The sequence below is a fragment of the Phocoena sinus genome, chromosome 10, assembly GCF_008692025.1.
Source record: "Phocoena sinus isolate mPhoSin1 chromosome 10, mPhoSin1.pri, whole genome shotgun sequence".
Lineage (NCBI taxonomy): Eukaryota > Metazoa > Chordata > Mammalia > Artiodactyla > Phocoenidae > Phocoena > Phocoena sinus.
Window position 1 is genome coordinate 52,996,933 of NC_045772.1, and position 17,200 is coordinate 53,014,132.

At 38.8% G+C, this 17,200-nt stretch overlaps 1 protein-coding gene across 5 annotated transcripts in view; it reads right to left on the reverse strand.

Moving 5' to 3' along the window:
• Positions 1–17,200, reverse strand: part of SRGAP1 (SLIT-ROBO Rho GTPase activating protein 1) — a 274,730-nt gene that overhangs the window by 106,112 nt on the left and 151,418 nt on the right. For 4 of the 5 annotated variants that reach the window (XM_032644932.1, XM_032644931.1, XM_032644930.1 and 1 more), the window contains one exon: positions 8,404–8,466. In XM_032644932.1, coding sequence (XP_032500823.1) covers positions 8,404–8,466 — 63 coding nt within the window. Of the gene's footprint in view, positions 1–3,300; positions 3,323–8,403; positions 8,467–17,200 lie in introns of those variants that run through there. The other variant, XM_032644935.1, reaches the window with a different exon arrangement.

Here is a 17,200-nt window from a genome sequence, read left to right on the forward strand (position 1 = left end):
GGGGACACGGGTTCAACCCCTGATCCGGGAAGATCCCACATGCCACGGAGCAACTAAGCCCGTGTGCCAAAACTACTGAGCCTGCGAGCCACAACTACTGAGCCCTCGTGCCACAACTACAGAAGCCCGTGTGCCTAGAGCCTGTGCTCTGAAACAAGAGAAGCCACCGCAATGAGAAGCACGCCCGCGGCAACGAAGAGTAGCCGCCAGTTGACGCAACTAGAGAAAGACCGTGCGCAGCAACGAAGACCCAACACAGACAAAATTAAATTAATAAAATAAATAAATCTATTAAGCAAAAGTGAGTACAGTGTGCGAGCTGAGCCTTTTGACTCTGCTTGGTCTGAGACTTCCTAGCTGTGTGACCTTGGGCAAAGTACTTAACCTTTCTGTGCCTCATGTACCCTGTAGGGCTGTTGGAAGAATTTAAAGAGCTAATTATATAAATTGCTTAGAATAGTACCAGATATGGGTTAGCTGTTGCTATTTAGTCCTTGTTCAGCTTTTATTTGCCAGACTTCTGGTACTGTCTTGCCTAAAGCTCCCATCACAGTAGCACATACATAGTAGGGCCCTATTTACTAATTTGAATTAAAATAAAAACCTGGGTTACAGTTCCAACCTGGGACTTTAGTTAATCACTTAATCTGAGTCTCTGTGATGGTCTCCCTAAATGAGGAGGTTAATTTGATCATTTCTAAAGGCCCATTCAGTGCTAAAATTCTATCAGATAATCAAGTGAGTTAAGATATGTTGAAATGGATCACCCGGATCAACAGATTTAGATCTTCATTCCCTTCACATGATTTTTACTGGTCAACATTTCTAGTCCATTTTGAGACAATAAATCTAAGGAAAATGCCCATGATTTATTCTATGTATATGTCTTATATATTTGGTTTTGATGAATAATGATAAACAAAGCTAAGTACCTTAATGACCCAATACAAATGAAACATTCTGATTGTCTGTTATTAAAGCATTCTAATCATTTTAGTCATACTACTATATTTCAGAATGTAGTAGTTTGGATAAAATACTCTGAGAAGGATTCTTGATATGAAACATGCTTTAGAAATGTTTTGTTTTTACTAAACTATACTTTCTAACACGTTTTTGTTTTTTCATTTCTAAGCCAAATACTTGTTTTCGGTCCATACTGTTCACTTCTTTTAAAAGACAGTTTTATTTGTAGTTCATAAGCACCAACCATAACTAATGCTCAAATCTCAGAGAGAGAAGAAAAATTCCAAGCAGGAGCTAGCGAGCATTTCACCTCATTAATTAGCAGGGTACCCTAAAAGACATCTACATATAAAGTTCTTATCAAACAGATGTCCTGGCAGGGGTAGGGATAAATTAGGAGTTTCGGATTAACATATACACATTACTCTATATAAAATAGATAACCAACAGGGACCTACTGTATAGCACAGGGAACTATACTCAAAATCTTGTAATAACGTATAATGGAAGAGAATGTAAAAAAAAGAATATATATAATATATAAACAACCGAATGACTTTTCTGTACACCTGAAAATAACACAACACTGTAAATCGACTATATTTCAATAACATTTTTTAAAAAAATTAAAGAAAAAAACAACGGCTGTCTTTAGAGAGTCTTCCAATGGAAATTTTATTAATCTCAATCGTTTTGGCAGGAAGAGGAATCCAGGTTAAACTACTGAACCTGGTCTCTAAAGTCAGTCTGTGTCTGGTCTCTAAAGTCAGTCTGTGTCAAGGCCAAGATTAGAATTCAGAAGTTGGCAGGGAGTCATGTGATCCCAATACCTCTCTTTCTTTCCATCTAAGTGTCTAGTAATAAAGCCAGGGCAAGGATATATGGAAACACTTTGTCAGCCCAGGATCTCTAAATAGACTGCTTTTTAAAAGTTTTCCAGGTGGCATCACGGAGAATGTGGTATTCCAGAGAGGTTTTCATTTGGGGGAGCCTTTTACATATCCTCATGCCTTATTTCTCTTTGTTCAGTGTTGTGTTCTGAGACTCAGACCTCTTTGTAGTCCCTCTCAAAGCAATGAATTTGCATTTTCACTACAGAAATATATATTTCAAATACTTCAAATGTCCTTGAGCTAAAATAAATACTTAACCAGAACAAAACAAAAAAACCCAAAAACCTCTTGGAGGCACAGAGAAAAATCTTCTGATAGGATGTGGCAAGTATCTTGGGCTTTTTCAGAATGACCTTTCAACCTTGCCTGGGGCATGTTTCTTCTTATAGAAGAATGCATTAGCTCCTGGTCTGTGGGAGGCTCACAAAGCCAGCCAAGGAAGCTTTCCTCAGCAGTCCTCAGAGGTGGAGTTTTCTAAGAAGGGCTTGAAATAATAAACAGTGTCTTCCCTCCCATCTCCTCTAAAAATAATTAGCTTTTTATTTTAACATTTTAAACTGGTTCAAAGATATGTAAAAGGCCAGCGTGGATACCTGTGTGCATTCAGAAACCCTGTTTTCCAAATAACTCCTGTACAAGAGGCTCAAAAGACTTGGGTTTGTACTGGGACAGCTTCTGTTCTCTGTTTGTATTTGTTAGGCAAATTAGAGCTAGAGCTCAGAAGGCAGAAAACAAAGGTGCATGGAATAGCCAGTAATGGATACTTAGCACTAATCACTATGTGAGAACACACAGCTAAACAGGTGGTGTTGACACATAGAACACTACAGCTATATGAAAAGCTATGTTTTAAAGAGGCTGCCCCCCCAAATGAACATATCCTAATATTAAAGCTGAGTGTGCAAACCCAAAGCCGTTTGGGTTTGCCCATTTTGTAACCCACATCAACAATGTGGAAAGCTCAATCAAGTTTTTATAAGTGGCAATCAGAGCGTGCAGTATAAAAGTTTCAACTCTGAGTTTTAGCTCTTAGATCAGGCTCCACCCTTCTTCTCCCCACCTGTCCTGCACATCCTTCCCGAAGGCGGCTGTGCAGTGGGGAACTGATGGGCCTTGGGGATGGAACTGGGCTGAGATTTTGGAGCATTCATTTACTATCTGTGTGACCCTGAGCTAATTATCTGGAGCCCCGGCTCCCATTAGTAACCTTGGGATTAGGAATACCTGCCTCATAGGACTGCTGTGAGAAATGAATGGGATCCTGCATGTGCCTCATGGTAAGGGTTGGATAAATCTTCATTTTCTCAGTTCTTTCCTCTTAATTTAATGGAGTTTGAAGATGGATTATCTCTTGCCTCTGGCTAGCCATGTGTGTCACTGATGTATGGAGAGAGTAATCATCAATTACATATAATTAACAATCAATTTCACGTGGATTTACCATGACATCTGTGTTAATCTCCGTTAGAATTTGCTTACTGAGGATGGTAAGCGCCTTGTTTTTCAAAACACTGAGTATAATGCTGTAAAACCTAGGCAAAGTAAAGAAATATTAATATAGGACAAATAATTGTTTTTCCCCTAAAATACAGCATAACCTTTTGAGATTTTGGTCTGAGGGGACAGGCTTAACACTTCAAACCACTGTTTTATGATGAGCCCCTTACCAGACTGATGAAGGCCAATTTTGGTTTGAATGTTCCTTTTAACCTTTTGGGTCACCATTTTTCCATTTTTGCCTTTTCACTTCTCCACTAACCCAGTCACAGCCCTGTTCACATTTCGTATTGATTTGGTTTTCTTACAGGAAGTTACCATCCTTTTTCTTTTTGTACAAAACTAATATATACTGATTACAAGGAAAAACCATGTATATATATAAAAACCATCTGAAATTACTATTAATATCATCCCTGATCTCCACCTTTACGCTGAGAGGCAGACAAGGAGCTGTTGCCATCCCCACTTCACCGATGATGAGGAAGATGACAATGAGGATGACACTAACTACCTCCATTTATTAAGCATTTACTATGTGCCGGGCACTGTTCTGAATGCTTAATCTGTATTAACTCAGCTTTATTTTTTCTCTTAGCACTTACACCTGCCATACTATATATTTACTTGTTTATTGTCTGTTTCTCCTCCCTAGAATATAAATGCCCTGAGAGGAAGTAACAGGGTCTGTTTTTATTCACATCTATTATACATCCCCAGTACATCTACAAGTAGCTGGCATGGTAGGAGGCATTCAAAAACTGTGGAATAAATAAACTAGTTTTCCTAACAACATGGGTGAGCCTTATCCAATACGTTGAGGGCCTGAATAGAATAAAGAGCTGAGTAAGAGAGCATTTGCTCTCTCTGCCTGTCTTCGAGGTGAGACATGGTCTTCTCCTGCTTTGGACTTGAACTCGGGCTGGAACTTACACCATCAGCTCTCCTGGTTCTCAGGCCTTTGGACGGACTGGAACTACCTTCTGGCTCTCCAGCTTGCTGCCTGCTGATTTGGGGACTTCTCAGCCTCCACACCGCACGAATCAACTCCTTATAATCAATTTCTCTCCCATATCTATCTATCTATCTATCTGTCTATCTATCTATCTAATCTCCTGTTGGTTCTGTTTCTCCCAGACTAATACAGATGCCCAGATTGGCTAAGTGAGCTGAGATTCAAATTCAAGTTCAATGTGAGTCCAGTCAATTCTGTTTCCTTAAAGCACAGCAGTCTCCCTGCTTTCTTAACCCTACTTTAGTTCTCTTTCACATGTTAAACTGAAAAGGAAGTTAATTAGTGGATTAGACTTAGAAAGGGAATTTGAAGATCTCGGTTCACTCTTACTTTTTAGCCCAGTGAGTCCCATCTGTTATGGGACTTTTTTTTAACTAAATTTTAACTTTTAGTTTTTAAAATTTTAACTTTTTAGTTTTTTCTGTTGTTGGTTTTGTATTTTTTCATTTTATTTCTTTTTCCTTTTTGTTAGATCATTTAAATGAACATTTCTAAGAAGTACAGGTTGCCAGTGAGGCACATGTTCAATTTTTCACCTATGTTTTTGTTAAAGCAACATTAATGCCACTGATTTAAAAAAAATACAAAGGAGCAAGTGATAAATGGCTTAGGTGCTCTGTGTTTGTTAGGGTGGCATTAACATTTAGAGATCTTTGTTAGAGAATGGTTTCCCAAAACTATGGCAACAGAGATAAAATGACAGACCCACAGAGGCTCTGGAGCCAGACCTGGACTTGAGATCCCACTCTACTACTTATCGTGCAACCTAGGCAAGCCTCTCTGAGCCTTAGTTTCCTCATCTGTGAAATGGGGATAATGATAGTATCTGCCTCATAGAGACACTGTGAGGATTACATAAAATAATGCGTGTGCTTAGCACAATAACTAGCCATATATAATAAGCATTTAATAAATGTTAGCTACTTTGAAAGGCATGTCTAGTTACCTAAAAAATATCTCCCTCTCTCTCTCAAATTAACAAAATCCTCAATTTTTAACTGTCAGTTAGTTGGCCAACTAAAAGACTATAACTCCCAGACTTCCTTGAAGCCTGTGAAACTGTGTTTCTAAGTTCTGGCCAATGAGGTGCATATGAAAGTGTTATATGGAACCTTCATTAAGTCTTCGTAAGAGACAGAGGACCTGCCCTTCTTTCCTTTCTCCATTCTGTTGGAGTCTCCTTTCTCCATTTCAGGAAAGCAGATGTAATGGCTAGAGCTCCAGCAACTATCTTGAACTCTAAGAACAAAGATACAATTATGTTTCTCTGAACAGCGTATTAGGGGGAGCCCGATTCTTTGATGGCTTTATGTAACCTCCATACCAGTCCTGTGCTGCCAACCTCTGAACTTCTTTTATGTGAGAGAGAGGGTAAACTTCTATCTTGTTTACACCATTATTCTGAGTACCTCTGTTACTCAAGGCCCAAGTAATCCTAACTGCTGTGGCTGGCCCATGTGGTAGGTTCAAAACCACTCTGAGGCCCTGTTTCTGTAAATAAAGGCAAGGTTGAGGCGAAAATATAGAAAAGGAGATGCATGTCTTCAAAGCCTTTCCTCTCCTTCCAGATGGCACTCAGATGCCACCATCCTCTCTCTCCTGCTCAGAGGTCCAGGCCTTCATGCCCCATGGATACAACCTGTTCTCAAAGAATCTGATGAAACTCGGTTCATTTTAAGGTAGAAATGGTCCATCTCTTTCTATTTGTCCTGGGCATTTGTATTTTATTTAAGACAAAGCCTTCTGATAGAATGCTTGGAATAATCAATAGACCTGTGAGAGAACTATCTTGGGGCAGGGAAGCCCACACATAAGGCTACTGCCCACCACTAAGGTTGGACCGTAATTTAATAATAAGCATTCCTCTGGTTCAAGGAAGTTAATGTACCTCTCAAAAAGGAGCTCACCTTCAACTCCCAAGGAGTATCAAGGGTTGTGAGAAAGGGAGGAGTGGATATTTGTTTGAAAAGGCAATAAAATTGCAGCCTCAATTCACTCAGGCTACATATTTTACACCTTACTTCAACAATCATTATTATGTCATCAGTTGTAACAAATTCTATGCATGATGCAACTCAGAAGGTAATTTATTCGTGACCAGTCAGCGGATGAATAAAGAACCTAAACCGCATTCCCCCAAACCTTGGTCCCCTGTCCAAACACTCCTCACTTTTTCTTCCTTTCTGAATGTAAACTGAATATATAGAATGGATAGATTTCATTTGAACATGACAGAATTTATGTATCTGAATTTAAATTGCAAGAGAGTCCATCTTTCAGAGTAAAAAGTGTGTGTGTGTCTGTGTGTGTGTGTATAATAAGATGGTCTTTCCCCACAGAACATGACATCTGACCTCAAATGTGCATGCTCTCTGGTTTGGTTAAAGTAAAATTATCTCCCAAGAGCTCAAAGTGATCTACAGACTACCTAATTAAAACCTCATTGCCTGTCTCCTCTATGCCTTGATTCCTCAACTGATTCAGAGATTAAATGACTGACAGGGTTATTTAAACTCTGGTGACCTTTTCTAGAATCTGGCTCCTTCAGCCTTTCAGACTGATACTGATGAGAGGTTTGAGGAGTTATCAACTTACTTGATTCAACTATAGAGTCTCCTAGATGTCTAATTCCACTTGATAGGCTGAATCCAGGAGGAATTTCTCTATACACATCCCTCACTGAGATAAAATTTTCATGACATTCTACCAAATTTTCTTGTATTCAACAGTCAAGTTTATCTTCGCCAGTGTTGCTCTGACTAGTATTACTAGTTCCAGACCATAAACAACAGGCTCTTGTTTATGATGCCATGACAACCAGATTTATTTTTTAAAGTATTAGAGACTGATTTATATTTCTAGGTAAAACAATGCCCAAGCAAAGGGAACCACAAGGAAGGTGCCATGAAGCCCTCATCTTAAAATAGTTCAATGGAAGAAGACAGAATTTCTTCTGTGGAAGTCTCAGAGGCACAATGCTGATTTAACTTTTAAATTCTACATCCAGGATTTCTAGAAATGGCTGATACCTTAGGTTATCAGAAATTAATAAATCACACCAAGCGTGGGCTAATAAATGGCCTTTTATATGGATATGACCTTATAACACGAGGCTTTTGCACATAAAGTTAAAGGTTTCTGAAGGAGGAACAAGCAATTAGAAACTGTCAAGTTAATTCAAAAGCACAGGTGTAGCAAACATGCTGCATAAAAACACAAATTTATCACACATGTAGAATAAAACTGGAAAGTGGATTTTATAAGAATATCACTCATTTTATAAAGTTTAAAACTACAGGTTCTTTTAATTAGCAAGTATCAGTGGAGCATTAAAAGCAATTTAATTCACAAAACTGTATTTTACATACTTCCTTTTTAGGAGCAAATGAATTTGTAAATCAAGAAACACATTTTAATAAGTTTCAGGTTTAATTTGCCTGTAAAGAAAAATTCAAATAATCTTGTGTAATGAAAATGCAAACATCTATAGTTAGAACAAATTAACATTACTCAATTCTCATTATGTTGTTCTCTTATAAAATAAAAACTCGTTAAATTCCTCCAAAAGGAATTTGTATTTAATAATATCATTAATTATAAAACAAAATATACATAGGCATATGACTAATCACTGATTTTGTTTTTTTAATAGTTAATCTTTAATTTCTTCTGATTATATGCATTAACCTGAAAAAACTTAAATTCAGAAAAGCAAACTATTGCCAAGAAGGAAAAATAGATACCCCTCCCCCTCAACATTCTGGAACTGAATATATGAATAGATCACATATAATCCAACCATATAAAAGCATTCTTTTGGGGACAACTATAGTCCAGTTTCTTAAAGTGTTCTGACTGCATATACATATTTACTTGAAACAGTCTCGTGCCATCTATCCACTCGGTTCCACATTTCAACCAGACAAGCATCCATCAACACTTTAGCTTGGAATGAGTTCTAATAAGAGAAGTGTTTCTGCAAACCAGAATTCTAAACCAAAGATTTTTCCAAAAGAAAGATTACGTGCTTACCGTATAGAGCTCGTTAAGAACCTTCATTAAGTCCTCATGAAGTTGGAATGCAATCTCTTTGCTCTGCAATGAGAAAAAATTAATATTAAAAACTGTAACAGAAACTTGTCTCCAGATGACTTACATCTTAAGAAGTCCACTGACTGAAAATAGAACAATGTGTATAACACAATGGAAGGCCAGCACGACCCTGATACAATAAACATCTTTGATCAAATGGCCCTTTCTAAATGCTAGATGTGTGCACCAATGGTTACCACTGGCTGGACAGAAGCAAAGAAGTGGACAGTGTGAATGGCTCTCCCACCATCCAAATCAGACTTTATCAAGAGTGAGAAAAAGGAGGGTGAAGCATCGTGCTTGCTCAAAAGTTGAGTTGCAGAACTTAAGTCATGAAAAGATGAATTCCAGCATCTTGCTTCCCATCTCAGTACCATCACAAGGGAATTTTGCAGTGTGAGTCCCCAGAAGGTAAGTTAGAAACCAAAAGGGAAATTTACTCTCCCTTTCCAAAATAACTATGTGACTGACGACAAAAATTTTTTTTAATTAACGCATAGTTGATTTACAATGTTGTGTTAGTTTCTGGTGTATAGCAAAGTGATTCAGTTATACATATACATATATATATGTATATATAGTGTATATGTATATGTATGTATGTGTGTGTGTATATATATATATATATATATATATATGTTCTTTTTCAGATTCTTTTCCATTATAGATTACTAAAAGATATTGAATATAGTTCCCTGTGCTATACAGTAGGATCTTGTTGTTTATCTATTTTATATATAGTAGTTTCTGTCTGCTAATCACAAACTCCTAATTTATCCCTCCCCACCTCTTTCCCCTTTGGTAACCATAAGTTTGTTTTCTTTGTCTGTGAGTCTGTTTCTGTTTTATAAATAAGTTCATTTACATCACTTTTAAAGATTCTACATATAAGGGATATCATATGATACTTCTCTCTCCCTTTGACTGACTACAATTTTAATTTTAAGAAAACACTTTCACAGTAGTGAGTTGGTAAGGCCACTTATGCTCCACATACTTTTTGCCTCTGCATTTATTATTGTTATTTTTTCATTAAGACAAAAAAGAGAGTTTTACTTTTCCACTCAGTGGGTAAATGACAGCATTTAAGATATCCTTCCCTAGGCTAATTCTGAGGGTTTGACAGAGGAGTATTTGAATTTTTTTTTTTCAGCAAAATCTGTAAGTTAACTTTAAAGGAAATCATATATCCAAATTATTTTTTTTTCCCTGTTTTTTTTTTTTTTTGCGGTACGCGGGCCTCTCACTGCTGTGGCCTCTCCCGCTGCGGGGCACAGGCTCCGACGCGCAGGCTCAGCGGCCATGGCTCGTGGGCCCAGCCGCTCCGCGGCATGTGGGATCCTCCCGGACCGGGACACGAACCCGTGTCCCCTGCATCGGCAGGCGGACTCTCAACCACTGCGCCACCAGGGAAGCCCTTTTTTCCTGTTTTGAGTTCAGTATTTAGTCAGGTACAGAAAATGGAAAAAAATGTGTAGCATGGCTTAATCTATAGTTTGAGACAATAACAACAACATCCACGGTTCATTTATGTGTCTCCTACTGGGCTGTCAGGACTGGGAGTAAGAGCCATATCTGTATCAGCTCTGCGACCCCAGTGTCCTGCACAGTGCTTGGACACGAGGCCAGAACTAGGGTGAAGCAAGTGAGGTGCCGAGGGTATGGAATTAAAGAAGACACTAGTCCAGGTCCCACCTGGGCACAAAGGAAGCTTCCAATCAGCACTTGCTAAATGAATCTGTAAATAAGCTGAAATACTGTTGTTTGTGTGATTTGCTGAAGAAGTTACTGCCTTTGGTAAAGGCTGGCCACTGGTGAGAGGGCAGAAAAGAAAGGTCCATAGACCACCCTTAATAAAATCAGAGGATCTAGATGAAACACAGTCCATCTGCCAACACTAGGTCATTGGGTTAGGCCTCCCTTAAAAAAGGCCACATGTGCTGAAGCAAAAATTTGTGAACATAAAATAGTGTGGGAAGATGACATCAGAGCAATAGCTAAACTTCGAGAAATTCAAGTTCGTTAGCTGCATTTGTCCCTGGGTTTTCTTGGAGTGATAAAGGGTGCTGGTGTTTATCGAGCTCTGAAAGATTTAAAATCCCTACACTTGAGTCAGAGATTTTTATGTTTTGCTGTGTCCCTGCTATGTGAAGAGGTGGGTTAAGAATCACTGAAGGGTGAAAGGAAAGTCACAAGTGAGCAAATGAAGCCAACTGAAACTCATTTATTTCCCTTAAATCTTGGCTATTCTGACTATATACATTACACTGCAATCTCCTATGACTTCAGCTTGGTGTTATTTTAATATCATATTTCATTCAAGGATCTGAGCTACCAATTCAGAACTCTCTAATGGGATCAAAGGCTACCAAGTAACTCTGCTCAGCTGCCCGCATTTCAGGTAGCAAGTCCAAAAAGAAAATATTTCTTGGCTAAGACTTTAGAACAATAACCCCCAAAATCCCTTAGGTCCAATTAACTGCAAGCCAAGAATATTTAGGATCATATTGAACACTTGGGTTTGGGGCGATAAGGGCCTGCTAAACCAGCCAAGTCAAATATCTTACAAGAGCAAAAAGGTTCTTTGTACATTTCACAGTTTACAAGATTTCAGGTAATGAGGTAGAGGAAGTCTGGCAAAACAGACATACTGTTCTCTGCTGAGCACACTCTCACATTTTTGGTTCACCTCGGAGGCCCTGAAATATAAAACATCTGACTGGGAGGCAGTATAGAATAACACTTCGAAGCAAGGACTCTGGAGTCAGAATGCTGGGACTGAAGTCTCAAAGGCTTTGGACTCCCCTGTGCCTGAGTTTCCAGATCTGTAACAGGAATGTAGTCATGGTACCTACGTCATCCGGTCGATGACAGCATTAACCAGATGACACATACACAGAACGCAGAACGGTACCTAACACACAGTAAACATCCCACAAATGTTATAATTATTTAATTCTTTCGCAGACACTGTAACGGTTAACTCCCTTGAGTGAAAAGCCCACGTGCTATTCTTCCTTCTTTTGGTCTCTACGGACACTTATTCCATTGACTTCCACGTAGGAAGTGCTTGGCAGATACCGGTTGAATTGAATTGGATGTCCTTCACCCCACTCCCCATTACCCTGGCCTTTAGATCCACCCAAGTGACCCCTGATTTGGAAGGGCCTCAAGTATTGTGCTCCAGCCCTTGAGTCCTTCTTACATCCATACACCCTTGCCATACATGTACACTGAACTTATCTATGTTCCATTTTCGTGGGTATACTACTGGTGGTACCAGATGAATTAATCAAACATCGACTAGGAAATGGATAATTCCTCAAGCCAATGGGATAAGATATATACAACTCATGAAAGAGGCTGTTAAGGAGCCAGGCTTCAGTGGGAACTTTAAATTCTGTGAGAAGTTGGTGGCAAGTTATTTTCAGGTAGGTAGAGCCCCAGCTACCCTCATGACACATCACTGAAGTTTCCGCCTAGATGTTCGCTTTGAATGACAGTCTAAACTCTCCGTGGCCTAGTCAGTAGCCTCGAAATTAACCATTTTCTCCCCGCCCTGCACCACTCCTTTTGCCTGCAAAAACTGTTAAAAGAATTGGGCTGTGCTCTGAAACATTAGACCACGTGACTGAAGGGTGAAGCATGAATCTGCACACCCTTTTGTTCACAGGTACCCGGGCCAGACAACATCAAGTCCTAGTCTGAGTGCTGGGGGCTTGGTCCCTGTCCCCACGGCATAGAAGCAACGACAAGATCACCTCATGTTATCCCCACCCCCAACTTTAAACATGTCTCCAATTTATTACGGTAACAGTGAAAAACAGTCCTTTCTTCTAAATACGACTCTGGACCCCAAGAGAAGCAATCTTAAAACAAAACACATCTGATGTGGCACACAGGATGCTGACATTCTCAACTAATGCACTGAAACCCTTTAGAAAATATCTGGATTATCAAAAGTCCCTCAAACTTCAATAGGTTTAAGTATACCTCTGGATTCCATTTCATTAAAAATTTGAAAACAGTGAGAGCAGACCCTTGACCCTTGACCCTTGACCCAGAGCTGCTAGGTAAGAAAAAGGATACGGGTATTAAGGAAAGCAATCAATGCTCCCTTTGTACAAGAGAAAAAAATAACTTTATGAAATGATATATGCTTGAAATAAAGTATTTTTCATGTTATTTGCGATTGGCTGATTAAAATTACTTTTGCACAGGGAAGGAGAGTCCCCTCCAACTGCTTCAGGTATGGAGTTGAAAAAGCGAACAGGTTTTTTTCCCCCATTCTGTGGGCCTATATAAGTTCAAATGATGGTAAAAACTTCTAATGCATTGCAATAGGATTCTAGGATTCTGACCCAAGGGGAAAGAAAATGGTTAGAACTTCCATTCAGTTGACATTTATTAAATGTCTCCAATGTGTAAACCCGGAGTTGAATACCAAGTCAATTTCTAATTGTTTCCTATTTATTATCGCTTTGATGTTTCAGACAATTCAAACATAAGTCCAAAATGAACAGTCCCGAAGTTTCCACCTTTTTTCATTATAAAAATGAATTAAGTGTATTGAATAATATTGGAAAAATAGAGAACAGAAGGCCAAAACTACCACCATTATAATTTGATGGGTGTAGTTCCTTCAAGTTTATTTATCTAAACAGAGGTCTGAGTTGTAATCATTCTATAATAATAAAGTATCTTTTTTCTACTCTGCTTTCTTCCAGTTATCATACATTTTCCCATGTACTTATATAATTTTCAGAACATTATTATTGATTAAAATAACTACACAGTGAATGTATATTAACCATTCTTCTATTACGGTTTCCAATGTTTCCACTATTTTCCATCAATCATTCAATTACTTACTTATTCATTCAATTTCACCAATATATTTTAATCACCCTGAACTATTATCATGAATGCTGTTCTAAAGTCATACCTTCACATGGGAGCATATGTATATGTATAGCTGATTCACTTTGTTATAAAGCAGAAACTAACACACCATTGTAAAGCAATTATACCCCAAGAAAGATGTTAAAAAATAAATAAATAAATAAATAAAGTCATACCTTGCATTTTGCCCTGTTGCCTTAGTGTCAATTCCCAGACATGAAATTACCAGGATAAAAGTATTGACATTTTAAAGACCCTGGATTCACACTGGAAGATTACTTTCTAAAAGGGTTATAATGAATTTATATCGCTTCCAGGACAATAGTGTCATTCATGTCAGAATCTGGGGTTCATCCAAGACTTGCTTCTTCTCCTTGAAAGAGAAGCCACCAATCTTATCTATTCTGGTTGATCTGTTTTTCGGTACGTCATGAGAATTTTTTTTAAAGATAAAGACCTAGGGAACTCCCTGGCAGTCCAGTGTTTAGGACTCTGCCTTTCCACTGCAGGGGGCACGGGTTCAATCCCTATCGGGGAACTAAGATCCTGTAAGCTGCGTGGTGCAGCACCTCCCCCCACCAAAAAAAGATGAAGAGCTAATTATGTCCTTCCTCTGATTAAAACCCATCAAATTCTTGCTATATTTTTTTCAGGATAGAGTTACAATTTCTTAAATCACTCATAACTTCCCCTGTCAAACTAGTCTACCTTACCTTCCACAAATCTCAAACCACATCCTTTAGCCTGATAAGCTGCTCAGTCCCAGGTTCTACTTTCACATCTCTGCCTTCCCCATGCCGTCCTCATTGCCCAGACTCTGCTTCCTTCTCTGGCCTAGTACAATCCTACATGCTACTACTTTGTGAAAACTTTCTTGTAACTTCACCTTGTCCTTCAAATAAAGAAATTAGACCCTCCCTTCTTTGTGACTGTATAATACATTCATTCATTATCACTTCTAGGCTGTATGATTTAGTGGTTAGTTGTTCAAACTCTAAAACTGGATGCCTGTTTCCAAACTCTCCTGTCTGTGCATAAGTTAAATAATTTTGTGAGTGTCCTCAATGGCAAAACAGAGATACCAACAGCCTCTACATCACAGGGTTTTATCGGGATGGTCCTTATTAAACACTTAACACAAAACCCAGCACACAGTTGAGTGTTAAACTGATGCCGCCCGTTATTATTACGCTCATCATGTTTCTTTTTCTCTTCATAAACAGAGGGTTTCTTTGAAAGCAGGGACCGTGTCCTAATCACTTTTGTGTTCCCAGGGCCTGCCGTGGTGCCTGGCACACTGTAGGTGCTCGATATACCTTTGATGAATGAATGGGACCCAGAGGTGAGTAAGGTATGGCTTCCTCCCTCCAGAGTCCACAGTCTAATGGAGGAGCTAGGTGTGCCCAAACAGCTTCCTATACAGAGCACTGTGATAAGTGCTACACTGGGTGGACCCTGGCCAGTATCTCTGTTCCTGGAGAACAGCAGGCTTGCTCCCTGGAACCTCCCAGAAAGGGGAGAAAGGAAGGCAGAACGAAGAGCATAATTAATACAACCATAATTGAGTACATTGGGCAAACGATCAAGTGATCTATATGGCTGGATTAAATGACCAATTCAGAGGGCCTCTGGCCTCTCACAGAGTTATTTTTAAAGTAAATCTATTGTGATGACCAGTCAAGGAATCCTGACCTTATGCTGAGTCAGAGTGAGACTAAGAGAGAAGAAGGAAAACCAGATTAAATATTTAATGAGAGGGCTGCAAATGATTATAGTGTCTCACGCTCAGTGAGTTTTGGACGGAAATTCTGGTTAAAAGGGTCAGGCCATACCTCTACGGTGTGTGTGCTTTTACATTTCCAAGACCTCGTGTTCATGTGTCTTTATAATAATAGATTCTCTTAATTCATGTAAACTCTGAAGACAGCAGCAACAGCATCCCCCAAAATGCCTAATGGAAAAATTGGGGCTGGGCTTAATGGCCTGAAGCAAGCTATAATATTTATAGTGTAGTTGCACATTTCCTTTCTATCTGTCAAGGGACATGGATTTGTACTTATTAAAATCACAACTAAGTATCAGTGTATGGAATTAGCCTCATGATCTACTGCATTCCTAAGGCGAAAAATAATCAACATTCTTTTAGATAAAACTCCATGTCAGGGCTTCCCTGGTGGCGCAGTGGTTGAGAGTGTGCCTGCCGATGCAGGGGACACGGGTTCGTGTCCCGGTCCGGGAAGATCCCACATGCCGTGGAGCGGCTGGGCCCGTGAGCCATGGCCGCTGAGCCTGCGTGTCCGGAGCCTGTGCTCCGCAACGGGAGAGGCCACAACAGTGAGAGGCCCACGTACCACAAAAAAAAAAAAAAACTCCATGTCACTAGAAAATGTGGGAAAGTTAGAAAAAAAATCATAGATACAGGGGAACCAGAGCTTCATTTTGAAACAAGACAAAACTTAAAGGAAATATCTGGGGCATCTCCTAGAATATTTACTAATGTAACTGCTAGGCAAATGTGGCATTCGACTGTGCTCAGCCTGTGAGCAGGCAAAAGTGCAAAGTCACGTACACCAGTGTCACTCATAACCACCCAGGTATAAAGGGCACTTGAACAGATTAAGTAACTCAAGACTGAAATTTTAAGTCCTACAGGGAATAAAGTAGATGAAACAATTAGTATCATTTTCAGCTTGCACTTCCTTAACTCTTCAAGAAACACAATTTTTCATGCTAGGGATATTTCTCTACTCAAAATGGCGATACACTGGAAACACCATTTCAGTGCCTCTAAATGAATAATCACTTAGGCATAATTCTCAGTAGTGGATATAAACAAACCTACCTAATTAAAATCAGAACGTGTTATGAAACTCTGGTTAAGACTGTAATATGATTAACTAAAAACTAGCAGAAATACACTTCCAGACCACTTTTCAATACGCTGAGCTTAACAAAAATGTAATAACTCAGCTTTATTAACAATTCCTTAATATAATTCCTTAACAATTATCATAATAATACATCATCTTTAGTACATGAACCTGAGTCTACTAATTTATCACTAAAGACAACTGTCTTTCTCTCCTGTGACAGATGTGATTGTGCAAAGATCCAGTGTGACCAAAAGCTTACATCTATGGCACAGTTGGCTGGGGTTATGAGTATAACCTGTGGTCAAGCAAACTAGACCATATTGTGTAGGGAACCCATGACCTCAGTCTTAATGGCACTGTGGTAAGAAAAATCCAGGGACTGTTTACAAAACTAAATAAAGTAAGTAGGAGATTTGCTCATTTATAAGTCATTCATTGAATTAGTAAGCAAAAGGCAGAGATTCTTTGAGATACTGATAAAAGTTCATTTATTCATGTACACACTCATGCATTCAGTCATTCATTCTACCAGTTTATATGAGTATCTTCTATGTGCCAAAGATAGAAAAGTGGTCTTACATTTTAGTGAGAGAGGTAAACAAAACAATTTCAATTCAGTCTGATTTATGCTTATTCAAACAATTTAAACCAAGTGAAATTTCTCTATATAACTCTTGAGCCAAGCCCAAAATTTAATAAACCAATCTTCAAGAATTTATCCTAAATCAGAAATTTCCTTTAAAGATATATATTTATCCTAATATTAATAGTACCATCTCAGAACTACAACTCATTAATTGGTCTATAGAATTAACCATGTATTTAAGTAAAGGTAGCTTACGGAATAGAAAAAAAACCCAAAAAACAAATTCCCATGGGCTAAGTGTCCTGTTCACCAAGAACTTGGTTCGTTGAATACTACCAGAGAATTTGAGAAAACACCTATGGCTAGTAGGCAAATG